Source organism: Peromyscus maniculatus, chromosome 20 (genome assembly GCF_049852395.1).
Source record: "Peromyscus maniculatus bairdii isolate BWxNUB_F1_BW_parent chromosome 20, HU_Pman_BW_mat_3.1, whole genome shotgun sequence".
Lineage (NCBI taxonomy): Eukaryota > Metazoa > Chordata > Mammalia > Rodentia > Cricetidae > Peromyscus > Peromyscus maniculatus.
Window position 1 is genome coordinate 45,875,858 of NC_134871.1, and position 17,837 is coordinate 45,893,694.

The window sequence follows — 17,837 nt, forward strand, 5'->3', positions numbered from 1 at the left end:
TGGCTCAAGCGAAGTGCCATCAGGGAGCGGAATTTGTGTAGGGTTTTCCTGGCGGCAGGCAGTGTTGGCACCCAGGTAGGCGGTGTCCTTATTTAGAGACCCCTTCGGGTGGGTTCCCAGGACTACAGCCAACCTGTGAGCGGCAGGACCCTGCGGTCCTGGAGTCTACCTACCTTTTTTTTTTTTTTTTTTTTTAAATAATTTACTTAACTTATTTATTTTGTGTGCATTGGTGTGAAGGTGTCAGATTCCCCCAGAACTGGAGTTACAGACAGTTGTGAGCTGCCATGTGGGGGCTGGGAATTGAACCCGGGTCCTCTGCAAGAGCAGTCAGTGCTCTTAACCGCTGAGCCATCTCTCCAGGCCCCCTCCCTCTTCCCCTCCCCCCTCCTCTCCTCTGTCTCTCTGTCTCTGTCCCTGTCTCTGTCTCTGTCTCTGTTTCTCTCTGTCTTTCTCTCTCTCTAAGATTTATTAGCTGGAGCCGGGCAGCGGTGCCTTTAATCCCAGCATTCAGGAGGCATAAGCAGGTGGGTCTCTGAGTTCGAGGCCAACCTGGTCTATGGAGTGAATTCCAGGACAGCCAGGGCTACACAGGGAAACCTCGTCTTGAAAAAAACAAGAAGAGATTTATTTTCTGTATGTGTTTTACTTACATGTATGATGTGCACTTCCAAGTGTGCTGGGTGCCAGCAGAAGCATGAAGAAGGCGTCTGATCGCTTGGGACAGGAGTTACAATGGCTTGCAAGTCACCATGTAGGTGCTAGGAACCAAACTTCTACAAGAGAAGTACATGCTCTTAAACTAACTAGCCAGCTTTCCAACCTGCCTTTTTACTACAATTGTTCTGTAATGAGACTCCCACTTTCTCTAGAAATTAAAGCATACACCACCTATTTATATTTGTAAAAAAAAAAAATTTTTTTATGGACAGGTGCTTACTATGTAGTCCTGGCTGGACTCTGAGGTCCTCCTGCCTCTGCTTCCTGCATCCTGGGATCAAAGGCCTGTGCCACCACACCTAGCTTGTAAGTTTTACCTTTAAATTTTTTGATTATTATTTTATCCGTATGGATATTTTGCCTGTATGTGTGTCTGTGCACCATGTGTATCTAGTGCCCATTGAGGCCAAAAGAAGGCATCCCCTAGAACAGGTGGTACGGGGGCTGGAGAAGATGGCTCAGCACTGGCTGCTCTTCCAGGGGACCCAGGTTCAATTCCCAGCACTCACATGGCAGCTCACAACTGTAACTCCAATTCCAGGGGATTAGACACCCTCATACAGACATACATGCAAGTAAAACACCAATGCACATAAATTAAAAGAAAAATAATTAAAAATAAAATAAAAAAGTCGGGGGGCTGGAGTGATGGCTCAGCAGTTAAGAACAGTGTCTGCTTCCAGAGGACCCAGGTTTAATTCTCGGCACTCATATGGCAGCTCACAACTGTCTGTATTAAAAAAAAAAAATTTATTTATTATGTATACAGTGTTCTGCCTGCATACCAGAAGATGGCGCCAGATCTCATTGCAGATGGTTGTGAGCCACCATGTGGTTGCTGGGTATTGAACTCAGGACCTCTGGAAGAACAGCCAGTGCTCTTAACCACTGAGCCATCTCTCCAGCCCCAACTGTCTATATTTGTAACTCCAGTTCCAGGGGATTGGACACCCTGACACAGACATACATGCAAGCAAAACATTGATACACAGAGTAAAAACAAAATAAATCATTGAAAAACAAAATCCAACTAGTGGTGGCGCATGCCTTTAATTCCAGCACCCAAGAGGCAGAGGCAGGCGGATCTCTTAAGTTCCAGGCCAGGTCTACAGAGTGAGTTCCAGGTAGCTAGGGCTGTACAGGGCTACAGAGTGAGTTCTTGGAAAACAAACAAACTAACAAACAAACAAACACAAAAAAGGCAAGGCAATACAAATAAATAAATAGTTGGGCATGAGGACTTACCGGAGCTGTCAGATGCCCTGGGGGACAGCCGCTTGTAAAGGACACAGAAGGTCTCTGGATGTAAGAAGGAGAGTGTGCTTTCTGAACTAAACAGAACAAAGTTTCTTTTATGTGGGTATCGGTATTCCCAGAAGATGCAGTAAAGACACTTGAAAACTGTACAGCTTTGTACTGAAAGGCAAGTGAGTTACAGTCTTGGCTGGAGAACTGAAACTAATACAGATTCCTCATCTGCAAAAGGCCTGGAACTGTCCTGGGAATCCTGTGATTTGGGGCATTCTCTTCCCCATTACCTTGAAGACCAAACACTTGCCATGACTTGGAGCTCTCACCCCTGGCTATGAAGCAAGCTCACACTCAGCATCTATTGGACTGTGTACTGAGGGTCCCAGTGGAAATAATGCAGGACCCCACAAAGCCAGAGAAGTGGGACTTAGAGGAGTCTTTCTCTTTTTGAGTCAGGGTCTCTCCCCACCGCCGCCCCCGTCCCTTGGTTTTTTTGAGACAGGTTTCCCCAATCAGCCCTAGCTGTCCAGGAACTCACCTTGTAGACCAGGCTGTCCTTGAACTCAGAGATCCTCCTTCGTTTGCCTCCAAAGTACTGGGATTAAAGGCATGAGCCATCACCACCACCATTAGACCTTGAGTCAGGGTCTTATGGAGCCCAGGCTGGCCTCACGCTTAACATGTGGCTGAGGATGACCTTGAGTTCCTGATCTTTCTGATTTCACTTCCCAAGTGCTGGGATTACAGGCATGTGTCCACCACACTTGTTGGCAGACAAGTTTATTTTCTATTGTAATCAAAACAGTGGGAGCTGGGAGCACACCTTTAATACCAGCATTCGGGAGAGGCAGGTGGATGGATCTCTCAGTTCAAGGTCCTCCTGATCTACATAGTGAGTTCTAGGACAACCAGGGCTCTCTAGAGAGACCCTGTCTCAAAAAACAAAAACAAAAATAAATAAACCAACCAACCAAACCCCGCAAACCATGGAGTAGAACACCCAGCTAGATGGTAACATCTGCTGAGAAGAGTGATATGGAAGGCAGATAGGCCTAAGAAGGGCCTCCTGATCCAGCTGACTCTGTTAGCCTCCTGCTGTGGTAGGCTGGGACTGGGCAGGTTTGGGTCTTGCTACCCGAAGGCTGCAAGCGTGTGGTAAGATCTTTCTTGTGGAGTTGTGCAGGGTGAAAAAGAAATTCAGACACAGACAGGCCTCCTATGAACGGCAGCTGTTAGACTAGGTCCTGACGAGTCTCAGGATATCAGAGTAGCTAGAGGCCTGTATTGCCAGCCCTTTGTCCATCTGCCTCTGAAATCAAGTCGACTACCTAGAAGGCAGGCTGGTGAGGTGTGTGAGAGACACTGTGAGGGAAGAAGGGTGGATGGGAGGAAGGTACAGAATCAAGAGGCTTGAGACATGGAGCAGGCCCCCGGGGCTGATGGGGAGACCATAAATTCTTTCCCTCTAGCCTCAGGGTTCATAAAATAGGAACCTGATGAGATCCGGCAGCTCCACTACACTCGGTATTGTGTTGTATGAAAGTGTGTTCTCAGACTGTGCCTTGCCCTGGAAGACTGGATTTTACAAGCATTAAAAATTATTATTATTATTTTATTTATTATTATTATTATTATTATTATTATTATTATTATTATTATTATTATTATTTGGGGGCCACACATGCCATGGTAATGCGTGTTAAGTCAGAGACAACTTTGTGGAGTCAGGTTCCCTTTTGAGGCAATCCAGCTTCTCTATCCAAGTGCTTCACAGGACTGGCGGCCTGGGATGGGGCACAGGCTCATCAGCCAGAGAGTCTAGCAGAGCAGAGGACGCCCCACTCTGAGGCTGTCTTCTGGTAAGGAAACACAGACAAGACATGGTTTGGAATATTTTTTTAACTACAGGTACATACAGAAAATACTCAAAATTCAAACCACAAAACTGACATGTAAGTCATTTCCAACAACCATAAAAACACTTCTTGCTCTGCTCTTTTAGAAAATTATTTTTATTGTTTTGTAAATGTCTCACTTTGGGCCAACGGAGGGATGTGGTGCTGACAGGAAGTGGGGATGAGTCAGGTGGAAGGAAGGGGGGAAGAGGCCTGGCTTGGCCTATGCAACCCCCTCTGGCAGCCTCTCCAACACCTGCTGAGGCTGAACCCCTCTCCCATCCTCAGAGACAACAGATAAAGAGCCAGGTTAGGACAGCAAGATAACAAGATTCTGGACACAAGCCAGGAGACATGGTGTGTGCCCCCCCCCCCCCCCCATAAAGGTCCCACAGTGACGATGCTGAAAGGTTTGTACGCCAGTCCCTCGCCTAGCCAAGAGACAGACTAGTCTCCTCCCTGTCTGCTTCCTCTAGGCTGGAAGGCTCGCATGACACTGTCACTGCTGCACGTGACAGTCACAGTGCAGGGGCCCGCACTGAGCATGTCACTGAGAGTCCTTAGCAGTTCTCCTGGGTACCGTTAGACGCACCTCACCCCTACGTGGGTCTCACCTGGGCCCTGCCCCCACCCTCTGTGTGCCTCGGGGTATGTCTCTGAGCCCCTGCCACCGAGCTGGCTTGTGCCCATGGGGAGTAAGCCTCCTTTCCTGTTTCTCCCCTCCGGAGACCTTCAGGCTGCCTTCTGCGAGTGAGTCTCTCGCACATCCAGACACAGGTTATTAGGGCAAGCTGGCTCTGCCCTGCCTTTTCACACCATCACCGTGGGATCTAGAGGGTCTTCCAGGGGGGGCCTCCTCTGTTTCCCAAAGATCCTCTGCACCTGCCAGGTGAGCACACTTGAGAGGCTGTCCCTAAAGGCACTGCTCCCACGGATGTGCTGGAATCGGGCATGGGGTCCTTGGTAGTAGGCAGAAGCCAAATAGGGGCCTTCTCAACCCTCCCGGCCAGGTCACATTAGTAGAAGAGAACTCCCACAAGCCCCACGCAGTAAGCCAAACAAAGTGCTGAAAAACTTCTAAGCCCGTGAGAAGAGGAGGGCCACCCTGGCCTATTCCTGACCGTGCTCAGGAAAGCAGCTGAGGCCTGTACCCACGTCACAGTTCCTTCTCTCCATTCCTCAGCCCTCTGCCCTCTGAAAGGTCAGTGTGGGTGGAACATTAGCACTTGAGCCCACGTGGTCAGGACTACCCTGTCCCTTAGCTTGGAAAGCACAGAGCAGCTCAGGCCCAGGCAGTTTGCATGGGGTGGTAGGAACTACTGTGAGGCATGTGGAGGTCTGGTTAGGGCAGAGGAAACCGGTTCTTTGGTATTAAAGCAACAAAAAGCTATGATAGAAGAGCCTCATCTCCTAAGCAAAGACGACGGAGGCAAGTCCTCCCCTTCTCAGTATCTATCTCTGAGGAACCCAAGGAAGTGAGCGCCGGGGCCTCACCCTATCAAGCATGGCTGCTTCATATTCTGTGAGGCCCTAATACTTGTCCTGCTTACAACCACCACTCAGCATCTGTGGATGGCCCAGCAAGGGGAAGGCCTACCTTGCCTAGGCAATAAACCATGCTGCTCTGCCTTGGTCCTGCGGTGCCCCCACCTCCATTAAATGCAGGTCTCACAGACAGTGGCTACCTCCTTGGCACCCTGAGGACACCTGGCCCTCTATGCTGAGTTAAGCGAATGGACTATATCTCACTAAAATCGTATCACTTAAAAGAGCCTGTAGAGTTTAATTTTTTCCTGGAAGAGACAGAATTTCACCCTGCATTCCGAAAACATTTGCTGAGTCCTACTAGCCAAGTCCTGCTTCCTCTGAGTGGTCAACGGCTGGGGAGCCCAACCCTCTCTGGCTCACGGGCCAGGCTTTAGTCCCCACCTCTGATAAGACTGTGGGGGAGGCAGTGTCTCTTAAGTCTCTCCTGGGGGACACACATAGGAGCAGGATCGGGGACAGGCCAGGCTCAGACCACCAGGCCAAACCAAATCTCCCATGAAGTCCGTTCACGGCCACGCCTTCCCCTCCAACAAAACAGAAAGTAGGAAACAAGGCTGCCTTTTTAATTGCAATCAAATATGCTGTCTGAAGTCAGCCAGGGCCCCTGAGCCCGGCCAGGGAACCACCGTGCCACCTCCATGTGAGGATGGGAGCTGGGGTGAGGGTGGTTGGCTCCTTGCCCTCCTCACCACCTGTACCTGAGGAGCCCAGAGTACTGTTTCCACTGTGGTCAGCCCAGCCTCTGGCTGCCTGCAGGAGGTGGGAGGCAATGGGGAGGAAGGTGAGCCAGAGGCAGGGACCCCGTTGCACACGCATGCAGACTTTCTCAGTGTTAGATTTTCTTGGTTCGCCTCCTTTGCTAAAATGATCAGATAGCTGTGTGAAGCTGCTGCCAAGCTGGGGAGGGGTGGGACAGCACTACTGGACTGCAGCCCTCTGCTCCTCAGGTGTCCCGGGCCCGTCCTACTTCTGTATCTGGAACAGGAAGAGCCGCAGGTTAATGTTCTTGGCGGCCAGCAGCTTGTTGCACTCCACCGAGTCGATGATGGGCAGCGGCACGTAGTCCGTCTCGTTGCTCTCGTTGGTGAAGACGAAGTGGTAGATGACGGGGCTGATCCTCACGTCGTCGTAGGGGCCCTTGAGCAGAAGGAAAGAGCACTCCAGGGGCGCCGTGACCTTGCTCTTGAGGAGCAGCTGGAAGGAGAGCGTGCGCTTGCACGACAGGTTGGGGTTGCGCTCCGAGTCATTCACGCGGGCCTTCAGGACCCACGTCTGGTTCAGCACTGTGAACCGGGGCGTCTCATAGTACAGGCGCGTGATGAAGTCGTCAGTGCGGTAAGGCCGGAACTGAACCTCTGTGGAGACAGACAGGGCCAGACAGCCAACTGTTAGTGCTGGGGAGGGCCAGGGGGTGGCGCCTTCCCCAACAGGCCAAGGACAGGCTCAGCCAGGGAGGAAGGCAACTTACCCAGATAGCGCGTTCTACTTGTCACAAGGTAAGTCAAACGCAATTATGGCAAATGGAAGTGCACAAGCTTTGGGGAACAACTACAAACAGAATTAACACCAATTAGCTGGAGAGTCCTGGGGCTGGGGGACATTAGGCCATGTGGCCCAGGTGTGGCCAACCCACAGAGCCACCCTCCTTACCCTCAGCCCCCTGTCCCCGAAGGGGCGGGGTAAGCAGACACACAGACAGGATACAGTTCTGAGAACAAGTGCACTTTATTGGTTCTGATACAAAGCTGCCAGAAAAGCCGGCAGGTGGGCATACGGTATCTGGTCCTGCCCAAGGGGAGTGCCAAGTCCTTGAGGTTGCACTGTGGTGTGGGTTCTGCCCGCTGTCTGTGGGGCTGTCGCTCAGCAGGCAGAGCTGCCTTTGCAGTCCTGTGGCTGGCACGTCCTGCTGTGGATGTGTGGGCTCTGAGGCAGCCAGCCAGTCCTTCTTTCGTGGACAGGGCTTCCCACCCAGCCTCTGCTGTAGCCACATGGCCTGGCCCACCCAGACCCCACAGGCCACGAGATCAGCCAAGGCTACCGTTAACCAAGAGCCCGAGTTTTCTGCTGATGCAGGCCCCTGGGCCCTCTGCATCTCAGGCCTGTTTGGGCTAGTCTAGGCAGCATAGCATGACTGACTGTCCAAGACTGCCCTGGGTGCTCTGAGCTGGCCACCTGCTGTAGGCTGAGCAGTAGAGGGAATGAAGTTTCCCTGAGTGGCCCCAGTATCAGCAGGTGCTTCTTGTTCTCTGGCCCAAGTTGTGGCCTGGCTCCTGCTCCCCGACATGTTCAGAGCTGGTAGCAGATGCCTGGGGGCCATGAGATCCAGTGAGCATAGACCCAGTCCATTCTACTCCTGTGTGGGCAATCCACTCCCAGTTCTACAGTTTGAGCTGAGACCCTCAGCTTGTTCTGGAGCCCTGTCCAAGCTTCTTGCCAGCCTCAGGAGGCCCTGTGGCTTTCAGTGAACATCTGCAGACAGGACCTGACTTGATGGAATGTTCTTCTTGTTCTGTGCTCCAAAGGTAAGGCCCCAAGCCCCCAGACCGCCCCAAACACACCCCATTTTCTAGTTGGACCCAACATCCCAAATCTGTGGAGCCCCATACAATGAGGGGGAGGTCATCTTGCTGGGGAGGTGGGCAGAGACAGGGGGACAGGTGGGAAGGACCTCTGTAAGAGCCATGCAGGTGCATCCCTCTTTCTGCTCACTCTCCAACCTATCTTCTTCCCCAAGGCATCTTCCTGTCCACCTGGAGCTTGTCCAGAGCCTAGCCTTCGGCGCAGCCTGTGCCCACTGCCCAGAGCCTCCTGCCCCCCTGGCTCTTGGCTGTCAGCCCTCTAGCCCCAAACAGCAGCTGTGTGGCATGCAGGGGAATGTGGGGCGCCTCACCTGTGTAGCCAATCTTCTCAAAGCTGAGCAGGCTGAAGATGCTGTTGTAGAGCTGCATCTCCTTGCGGTGGCTCTGGTCCATCTCGTCTAGGATCTCCATCAGTTCATTGCCTGTCTTGGTTGGGTGAGCACATGCAGCTTCATGCACTGTCAGCTCATGGAAAGGGCCATGCCATGGGCAGCCAATACGCTTGTACTTGCACTGTGTCACCCTGGAAGGAGTTGAGGAGAGTGGTCAACTCTGTGGCTGGGGTAAATGGCCATGCCCAGTAGTCTTTCAGAGGCTACTTCTGCCCAACCACAAACCCTTCCCTATATGTAGGACATAATGAACTGAGAACCCAGCCCCTTAGAGCACATGTAGGCATGTATGTGAAAGACGCAGGGGAGAGTGAAGGAGAGAGAAGCACTATGCTGTTAGCCAACATGCCTCCTGTGCCCTGTACTGCTGTCCCTCTGCCTAGAGCTGTGGCTGCTGACCGTGATACCAGACCCCACACAGCCTCATTCCAGGAAACAAGTTCTTGGTGCCAGGGCCTTGCCAGGCAAGTAGCTGTTTCTATGAGCCGGGACTGGGTTGCCAAACAAAAGAGGACTCCCTCTCAAACTTTCCAGAACTTTCAAACTGATCCTGCTGTACTGGACTTTCTAAGGGCCTACCCAACAGCCACAGAGAATCCTAGAGGGCCACCATCATATCCAGAGAGCAACTAGTGGAGACCCTAGCTGTCTTTTGTGGAAAGGCATGCTCTCACCACCTGGGCCTACAGGGTTATCACTGGGCTGCCTATGTGGTCCCCAGGGCCAGCCATCAAGGCCACACCTTCACCGTGGTTACCTGTCCTGGCATTCCTCTTTCTGGTGCCTCTCTAGGAGGGAGCGAGGGAACTGGCGTAGACAGAAGCCACACTCTGAAGGCAGCTCGCTCACAGCTTTCTCCACAGCCAGGTTCCGGCAGCAGAGGCTCTTACTGATCTCACAACGACAGTTGGGACATGTGGCCTGCTCCTCCTTCAGCCGGGCATCTGCTAGTAGGTGGATAAAACAGCCAGCGCACATCAAGTGACCGTTAGTACACTGCGAAGAAGGAGAGGGAGGTGAAGCTCACAGGCCTGTGGGATGCCTGCACGCACGCACACGTGCTCACCCACACTTGCTGGCTTCAGCCAGACCAGCTGTCCTCAGGGAGTTTAGGTGGAGAGAGTAGAGGAGTACCCACTGGTTCCCAAGTCTTGCTGGTACCTAGGAAACACTGAGAGCTGCTTGGAGGGTCATGCTAGACACGGGGATAGAGCTAGCTCTGGTTTTGGGAAGAGCAGGGCCTTATCAGGTCATGGGGGTCCTGGCCACATCTAAAGCAGACCTTGATGGCAACTGACTCAATCACATCTGGGCTTGGAACCTGGCTTTTCCACTTTCCCTATCATAGAAGCCTGGTTTTTTGCCTGACCTGGAAAAGGTACCCAGCAAGCAGCTGCTCCTGGGGTCATGGTTGCTGCTGAGGCAGGCATTTCCCCTCTTGGCTTTCAAAAGGCTGTTCATGTGGGGACTAGAAATGGCTGAGGCTGGTCAACCCCGGCCCCTCCATAGCAGCCCCTGCTGATAACATAGGCAACAACTAGCAGCTGCTAACACCCAGGGAGGGCCACGACCTCCTGGGGTTGCTCCAGAGCCTATGGCAGGCAGGAGGCTAAGCTGGCTCAGGTTAAAGGTAGGTCAGACCTGGTACTGAGTTAGGCTGATATAGATGGGATCAGCAGGAGCAGACCTGCCAGCTGGAGGTCCTTGCTCACAGAGACAAAACTATTAGAACCTGGGTCTCTTATTGAGTCAATATACAGAGTACCATTAGGTGCCACAAAAGATACTGGATGGGCTGAGAACCCTATACCAGGGTGGGCTTCCACTAGGAGAGAGCCCTCTCACACCGAGAGGGACTCAGTTTTAAAGGGGAGACCAATAGCCAGGTGTGGTGGCGCACATCTTTAATCCTAGCACTTGGGAGGCAGAGGTAGGCAGATCTCTGTAAGTTTGAGGCCAGCCTTTTCTACAGAGGGAGTTCCAGGACAGCCAGGTCTATACAGAGGAACCCTGTCTCAAAAACAAAAACAAAAAATTAGAAAGAGAAAGAATGAGAGAGAGAGAGAGAGAGAGAGAGAGAGAGAGAGAGAGAGAGAGAGAGAGAGAGAGAAAGAGAGAACAATATATCATGCCTACCATTCTGAGGCTGCCCTGTACAGTGTAGTGTGCATTAGGGAAAGAGACATATGTAGCCACTACCTGGCCATGCCAGAACTGCCATGCTTAATAAACCTTAGCTGCCAACTTATTGCTTTAACAGGCTCTCTGAGCCCTCAGTGAATGATGGAATTTACATGCTGGAGACTGATGGTGATAGAAGCTGAATGCAGAATCCAGGCCTACAGGGACACCACATGATTATCTACAAACAACCCTAAGTTTGGCTGAAAAATTAAAACATGCACTATGAGGAGAGTAGCCTGGCTGAGCTGGGTCTGGATGAAGAGGACATGGTAGGGGCCAGCCAGAATGTGGGCTACCTGAAGTGGAGATGGACAACCCATCTGCTCTGTCCACCCCTAGAAGTCAATGGGAATGGGCTCAGGACTGGAGCTGGGTATAGGTATGGCAGGTGCTGACCAAGGGCTCAAGTCACAGTCCTTTAAACACCATCTGCCCAGGGACTTCCTGGGACAATGACTACTGCTCCTTCTGGAAGGCAGAAAGGACTACAACACAAAATTAAATGTTCATGTGTTTCAGAGAGGCAGTCTCGGGATGCCCCCATAGAAGAAGGGCGTGACCCCATAGCAACCTCCAAGAACTCTACCCAGACCTGAGAGTGGTGTAAGCTCAGAACTCAGGAGGCAGAGGCAGGACTGTTTGAGGCCAAGACTGGAATACAAAGTGATTTCTGGGCCAGCCCGGGTTACCTGAGACCCTGTCTTAAAAAGAAAAATAAAAAGTTCACCCAGCAAGACACCGGCACTAAGATACCCAAGGACCTTGTGGCCCACCACTCATGTGCACAGCTTTAGTCACGTTCCGGTAAGAAGCTGCCTGAGACTTAGATGAAGCTCTGGCTCAGGTCTGCAGTCACTTTTAGGGTTTAGCAGCCTGAGCAGAGGTGCAGCAGGATTTTTCCTGGCTGCAGCCTGATCCTCTCAAGGCTTCTAAGCCAGGCTGCAGATACTTGCTTCGAATCTCAGCCCAGGCAGACTTGGAAAGGAATCTGAGGTCCTCCTAATGGGAAGCTGAGGCTGCCAATCCTATCACTAACTCAGTATCACTCCTGCTCCCAACCTTGGAAGCCACCTACGTCTGGGCGGGGTCTGACCACAGGGCCTATCCTCCTGGGAATTCCAGACTCAAATCAAATTCCACACCACAGGGAAGTGGTGCCTACCCTGCTTTTCTCTGGGTCCCTCTGGGCCTCTGGGGAAGTCTACAAGGTCTGGGAAGAAAGAGTGAGGTGTCAAAGCCGTGACAGTTGGGCTCCCAATGGCAGAATGAACCCCAAGATGTTCTGTGGCACACTGGCCCAGCCAAGGGCCAAGGCGTACCTCTTGGAGCCCCTCACCAGCCATTCAAGGGATGGTTTCTAGGTAAGCACTACATAAACAATGCACAAGTCTAGCACCCTCCCATAACTTCCTGAGCAAGACCTAACTTCAAATGTAGGTCCCAGGCAGCCATATTTAGCCTTAGCTGGACACACTGCCTATCCCCTAACTTGTGCCCATTGCCTATTCAGAAGCTTAGCCACAGATGACTCCACAGTGCCAGCTCCAGTGCCTAGGCATCTCCAGAAACTGCTCCTGCAATGGCCAGGCCATGCTGCCATCCCACCATCAACCAGGCAAACTACGGACTTATATCCAAGGTAACACTGTAGGCCCTCTTGTGACAGACACTGACTTGGAGCTCACAGGGTTGAGCTCCGCCCTCAGCCTATAGGTCACCAACAGCATGATCTTGGACTTATCGTCTCTCTGCTGGTCTCAGTTTCTTCCCGGGCACAGGATGAGGTAGGAGAGGCAATGTGTCGCAGCAAAGTTTGACACTTGGATTACAGCAGCCTCGGAACAAATGCTACCCTTGAGTTATCCATGTCAAAGCCTGTAGAGCTGCATCCCCATGGGGCTGAGGTCCTAGGCTCCTCTAAATTGTCCAGAAAACAGTCATTTGCTCCTATACTTCCAGGCAAGCACCTAGCCCTTTCATCTACCAATCTATGGGCAGCTCACGTGTACTCAGACATACCCAGGGCAGGAGTGTTCTATTTGAGGTAGGCTCTCCTTTTGGGTGAGAAGAGGTAGATGGAATAGCTATGCTCATGGAGAAGCCCTAGGGACCCCTGACCCATAAGCAGGTTTTAGAAATGGGTCCTTCACAACTTATAGTTGGTTACATGTTCCCTGTGGTCAGTCGGCCTCTTTCAAGCCTGGAACATAGTCCCCGCAAATACAGGGGTACCTAGACCCATATGAACGCCTCCCGCTCAGGGTATCACAGACTCCCAGACTCTTGACAGAAGCCACTGGTACCCAAATGCACTAATACCCAAGTGCACTAATACCCAAGTGCTGCTTGGCCGCCTGAGCCTCTTTCTTTTTAGCCTTCCATGGTGTCCTGGACACAGGTAAGGTCCATCAGGCCTAGTGGCACCTTGAGGCTTGACCCAGCTTCTTGAACTTCCAGGGTCAAGCACGGGCCTGAGCAGAACTGGCTCCTTGTCCATGGGTACACAACCAGTACCGTGGAAGCGAGAACAGCACAAGAGCCTTCTGCTCAGGCTGGAGGTGAAGTCCTAGGCTAGCCACATCCAGGACTCGGGCAGGGCCCAGCAATCTCCCAGAATGAGGCTTTTACTCAGAATCGAACACTGGTTAGATTTAAAAAGGAACTCAAAATCACCAACACACACACACACCCACACACACCAAAAACCAAAACAAAAAGCCAGTAGTCCTTCCTTGGATACCTAAGCAGACCTTTTCTCAAGGCTCTTTTCTGCCTCAAAGAACTAATAAGGGACCAAAGAGTTGGCCCAGCAGTTAACAGCACCTGCTGTGTCTCATAATCATCCATAACTCCTGTTTCAGAGGATTTGAAGCCTTGTCTGACCTCCGCAAGCACCAGGCACATACATGGTCCACATACATACATGTGGGCAAAACACGCATGCACATACAAGTAAAAAGGAGGAGGAGGAGAAGAAAGAACCATCATTATTGTCAGTGCCAGGGACCCCAGGCCATGTGTGTGATGGAGCCCCTGGACACCAACCAATCTCAGAAGGGTCTTGGGGAGAGATGGAGCAAATGTTTTCTGGGCTTTTTCTCAACCGGATAGCCAGTTTCCCCTGTTCAGAGGCAAAAGCAGAACACAGCCATCTTCTGGGGCCTGGGGGTAGAGTAGGAAAGGACAGGAATCCTTGTCAAAGGGAGAACAGATGGGCCCGGATGGGTTTTGTTGCAGTCAGGCCCAAGAGGAAGCAAAGAGGCAGGCAGGGACGCGGAGAGGGCAGCACAAGTGAAAACATGTCCGACAGTGGAGTAGTGACGGGGGGCCCTGGTCACAGAGTGTCTGCGCTCCTATCAGATATAGCTGGATTCACTGTGTGCCATGACAGAGGCCCATTGAACTGATCCCTGAACTCAAAAGCCTGGGAAGGGTGGAAGAAGGGGCAGAATCCTTGCCAGATGCAGTGCTAAGAGGCTGGGCCTGGCTGACACTCAAGGAAAGGGTCAAGGCTGGGTCTATCTTACAAAAGTCCATACTGGACTACACGTGAAGGATTATAGCAGGAAAGCTAGGGCAAGTAGGTCAGGGCTCAGGCTACAGCTGCAACACTGCAGGCTGGGACTCCCCCAGACAAGGCACCACCATGTGTAGCTACTGACTGGTTACATTGCCCTCTGGCCTCACGAAAACATCCAGAACAGGGAGCCAGCACAAACTGCCTGTCCATCTGCCCAGTCTGGACTAGCTAGTTCTTGTGTGGGTTCCCTGCGGCCTTCATGCCACCCACCAGGCACCTGCCATAGGGCCTGGTTGACTTGGGAAGGGCCCACCCTAGACTCAGGAGGGTGGCTACACACCTTGCTGGGCCAGTTGCCCAGGATATACCTAGCGCCCACACAGAGAACATCAAAGCAGGCACCTGCAGTTCCTGCTGCAGCACTGACACAGGCCCCGGGCATCAGAGCTCCTTGGCTGACGGCCTCGGTCAGACAACCTGAGCAAATTTCCTAGTCTGTGACATGTCAGGGTATGAGTATGGCCCACGGGAATTGGGCCTGCAGGTCCGAAGGCTGTCTCAGGACCAGGAGGATGAGCCCACACGTACAGCCTGAGTCTGTCCCTGTCCGCTTCCCTGGCAGCACAGGTGGCGTCCGGATAATACACTCTCAAGTTACCACACACCCAGCCAACTCCAGCAGCCCATGGAGTTCTCCCCACAGTTCATGGCAGGCACAGCACGGTTACCCACTCCTTTCCACCCCAGCAGAGCATCTGAGTCAGTTCCCAGAATGCACGGCGTGGCCGGGGCCACCTGGAGCCACGTGCTCTGCTGAGGTCAGGCAAATCTTGCCAGCGAAAGCTGAAGGTGGAAACAGCCCATCACATGGGTGAGACAAGAAGGTGAGCGGAAGACAGAAGAGCTGAGCTCAGGCAGAGGTGGTGACTGGCAGCGGATCCTGGCCGGGGATAGTGACATCTGTGCTCAGATCCTGAGAAGACCAGGAAGAACCCTGAAGAGGCCTGTCCGGTACCTTGGTGGGGACAGCAACAAGACCCTCCAGAGCTACACTGCATATGGTAGGACACTGCCACAGGTGTTTCTGGCAGTATTCTAAGACACTAGGAAACTTCCTCTCTTCTTCTTCTCGTTGCACTCCCATTTTACATGGTATCTGTGCACAGGCAAAGCTAATTTGCCCAAGGGCTCTTCCAAAAATCACATGTTCTAAAGAATTCTCCCAGTCTCTGCAGGTGACAGGGAAACAGAAGAGAGATGGGAAGGGGCCTAGTGGCAGAGCCTAGAGATCAGTGTCAATGCCCATAGCTCCTCTGGGTCACCAAGTGTGCTCCAGGAATACCCTGGTACCTTCAGCCTGGGACAGGACCTGGGAAGGCAGTCCTCCATTCACACCACTCCATTACACTTCCTCAGCTGCCTAACTCCAGCTGCCCAAGCCAGAGCAATTCCTAACACAGTGTAGACTGGTTTGAACCTGCTAGTCTCATTAGTCACTCTGGACAGACGCAGGACGGCGGCTCTCTGTGTAGACCAGGAGCCAATATCATGTGGCCTATCACCATGCCAGGAACAACCAAGAACCTCCTGAAAGCCCTGGGACCCCCTTCTATGGCCTTGTCTTGCTAGACTCTCACTCAATCCTAGGAAGGGAAGAGCTCTTCCACGAAGAAGAACCAAGAAGCCAAGCCAAGACAAAGGGTTGTGAGCAGATTCTGATGCTGGATCAGAGGTAGATACTGGAGCTAGAGCCGGGCGGTGGTGGCGCACGCCTTTAGTCCCAGCACTCGGGAGGCAGAGGCAGGCGGATCTCTGTCAGTTCGAGGCCAGCCTGGTCTCCAAAGCGAGTTCCAGGAACAGTGCAAAACTGCACAGAAAAACCCTGTCTCAAAAAACCAAAGGAAAAAAAAAAAAAAGAACCAGCAGCTGTAGGAAATGTACCTCCAGTTGGCCCCAGCATAACACCTAGGAGGGTGAATGTCCCATTCAGGTCACTGGAATCTCCCCCTGCCCCAACACCCCAACACACACACACACACACACACACACACACACACACACACACACACACACACACCACCAACCTCAGGACAAGGCAAGAACAGAGATCTAAAGGGTGGGAAAATAGCCACAAACTAGACCTATGCTGGCCCTCAGCCAGGTCCTCAGTCTACAGAAAAACAGGGAAACGGCCTCACCAGCCACTTTCAGCTGCTTGAAGTACAAAGAAAGCGGACAGAGGCCGGGAACCGAGGTGGAAAGAGACCAGGGAAAGGCGGACAGACAATTCCCACTGAACCGGAGGTCTGCTCTCTTCTACCTGGGAGAGGGCATGGTAGGCCCACCCAGACAAGTATGCTGAGAACTCCTGGCACACTGGGTCTTCAGATGGGAAGGGTTAGGACCAAGTTCCTATGCCCTGACAACTTTGAAAGCCAGCTTGGCATGGGTGAGATGGGCCTGAGTAGGAAAACTGGCCAGGTGGGGGCAGGAGAAAGTACCCAAAAAGTAGGATTTGATGCAGCTGGCTTCATCCAGATTAGGACTGGGAAGGGATGAGAGACCCTTCCTTCTTCCAGTTCTTCAGAAGGAAACTGTGCTTCATAGGGCAGAAAAGGGGGTATACTTAATGTTCAGGCACGGAAGGGCACTCTTGGGGGGGGGGTGTGGCTGCCAGAATTGGAGCCCTATCTCCAGTGAAGAAGCGTCTTCATCCAGGGAGTCTAGGAGTGAGGGGCAGTGTTGATGAGCAGTAGAAAAGGTGGGAGGACACCTGTTCACAGATCTCTGCGAGGTCAGCTGAAAGGGATCTGGAATATGTCAAGGAGAGCACCCTGGGGGGAACCAGAAGACGTAGACAAGAGATCTAAAGAGGAGAGAAGAAATTCAGAGGGAGAAGTAAAGGGTAACGCAGAACACGGAAAATGAGATTCGAAGCAAGAAAAGACAAGGAGCATCGAGACAGGAGCAGGGTTTCGCAGGCCTGGAAGGTGGATGTTTGGATAGGAAAGGGTTCCCGGCCACCGGCCCCCGGCCTCCAGGCGACGCGGCGCCGGGTCGGGCCGGCGGCCCTACCTGGTACACGGAAGCCTTGGGCAGGTCCAGGCACACGGTGCAGCACAGCACCGAGTACAGCCGCTCCTCCAGCTTCCCGCTGCCCGCTGCCACCGCCGCCGCCGCCGCCTCGGCCGCCTCGGCCGCCCGCAGCCGCTTCTTGGGCGGCGCGTCAGGGTCGCCGGCCGCCTCTTGCAGCTGCCGAGCGCCGGCCAGGCCCGCCTCGTCCGGGAGCCCGGGCCCCGCCGCCTCGCCCAGCGCCGCCGCAGCTGGCCCCGCGGCAGCCCCAGGCCCGGCCCCTACCCCGACCCCGGCCGGCACGGCACCCGCGGGCCCCGCAGCCGGGCCACCCCCGCCGGCCTCCTCGGCGCCGGACATCGCGGCCGGCCGGCCCGGCGGGCGGATGCCGGCGCGCTCGCCGGCTGGAAGTTAGGGTCGCCGCGCGCCCCTGCCGGCTTCTCGCTGCCGCGGCGACCCTGCAACCTGCCCACCGCGCCGCTGCCTCAGTGGGCCTGGCCCGCGCGTCGGCCCGCAGCCGCCCCGGCCACCAACCCCGGCGCGGCCGCCATCTTTGTTTTCGCTGCGGACCCCCCCCCACGCCACCGCCCCCTCGCCCTGCTGGTCACGTGCGCCCTGCGCGAGCCAATGGGAGCGCCGCGAGGGTCCAGACGATGCGGTGGCCACGGCCAATGGA

General features: G+C 53.4%; 1 protein-coding gene across 4 annotated transcripts; it reads right to left on the minus strand.

Moving 5' to 3' along the window:
- Positions 1–5,956: 5,956 nt before the first annotated feature.
- Zftraf1 (zinc finger TRAF-type containing 1) lies at positions 5,957–17,668 on the minus strand. Of its 4 annotated transcripts, XM_076556211.1 has the most exons (5): positions 17,165–17,668; positions 9,143–9,381; positions 8,305–8,516; positions 6,883–6,962; positions 5,957–6,769 (listed from the first exon to the last, which is right to left on the minus strand). In XM_076556211.1, the coding sequence occupies exons 1-4, from the start codon at positions 17,519–17,521 to the stop codon at positions 6,916–6,918; spliced, it is 855 nt and encodes a 284-aa protein (XP_076412326.1). In that variant the 5' UTR covers positions 17,522–17,668; the 3' UTR covers positions 5,957–6,769; positions 6,883–6,915. The 4 variants fall into 4 exon arrangements, with proteins under 4 accessions (XP_076412326.1, XP_076412325.1, XP_076412328.1 ...); XM_076556210.1 differs by lacking the exon at positions 6,883–6,962 and having other exon boundaries at positions 17,165–17,665; XM_076556213.1 differs by lacking the exons at positions 5,957–6,769; positions 6,883–6,962 and adding an exon at positions 7,116–7,883.
- Positions 17,669–17,837: the final 169 nt, after the last annotated feature.

What these genes read in the sequence shown, in the direction of transcription:
- Zftraf1 (XM_076556210.1), bottom strand. Translation starts at nt 17,521, where the DNA reads ATGTCCGGCGCCGAGGAGGCCGGCGGGGGTGGCCCGGCTGCGGGGCCC. An exon ending in CCAAGGCTTCCGTGTACCAG is followed by an intron (nt 9,382 to 17,164) that starts GTAGGGCCGCCG and finishes CCTTCTTCGCAG; the next exon opens with TGTACTAACGGTCACTTGAT. An exon ending in TGAGAAGATTGGCTACACAG is followed by an intron (nt 6,770 to 8,304) that starts GTGAGGCGCCCC and finishes CTGTCTCCACAG; the next exon opens with AGGTTCAGTTCCGGCCTTAC.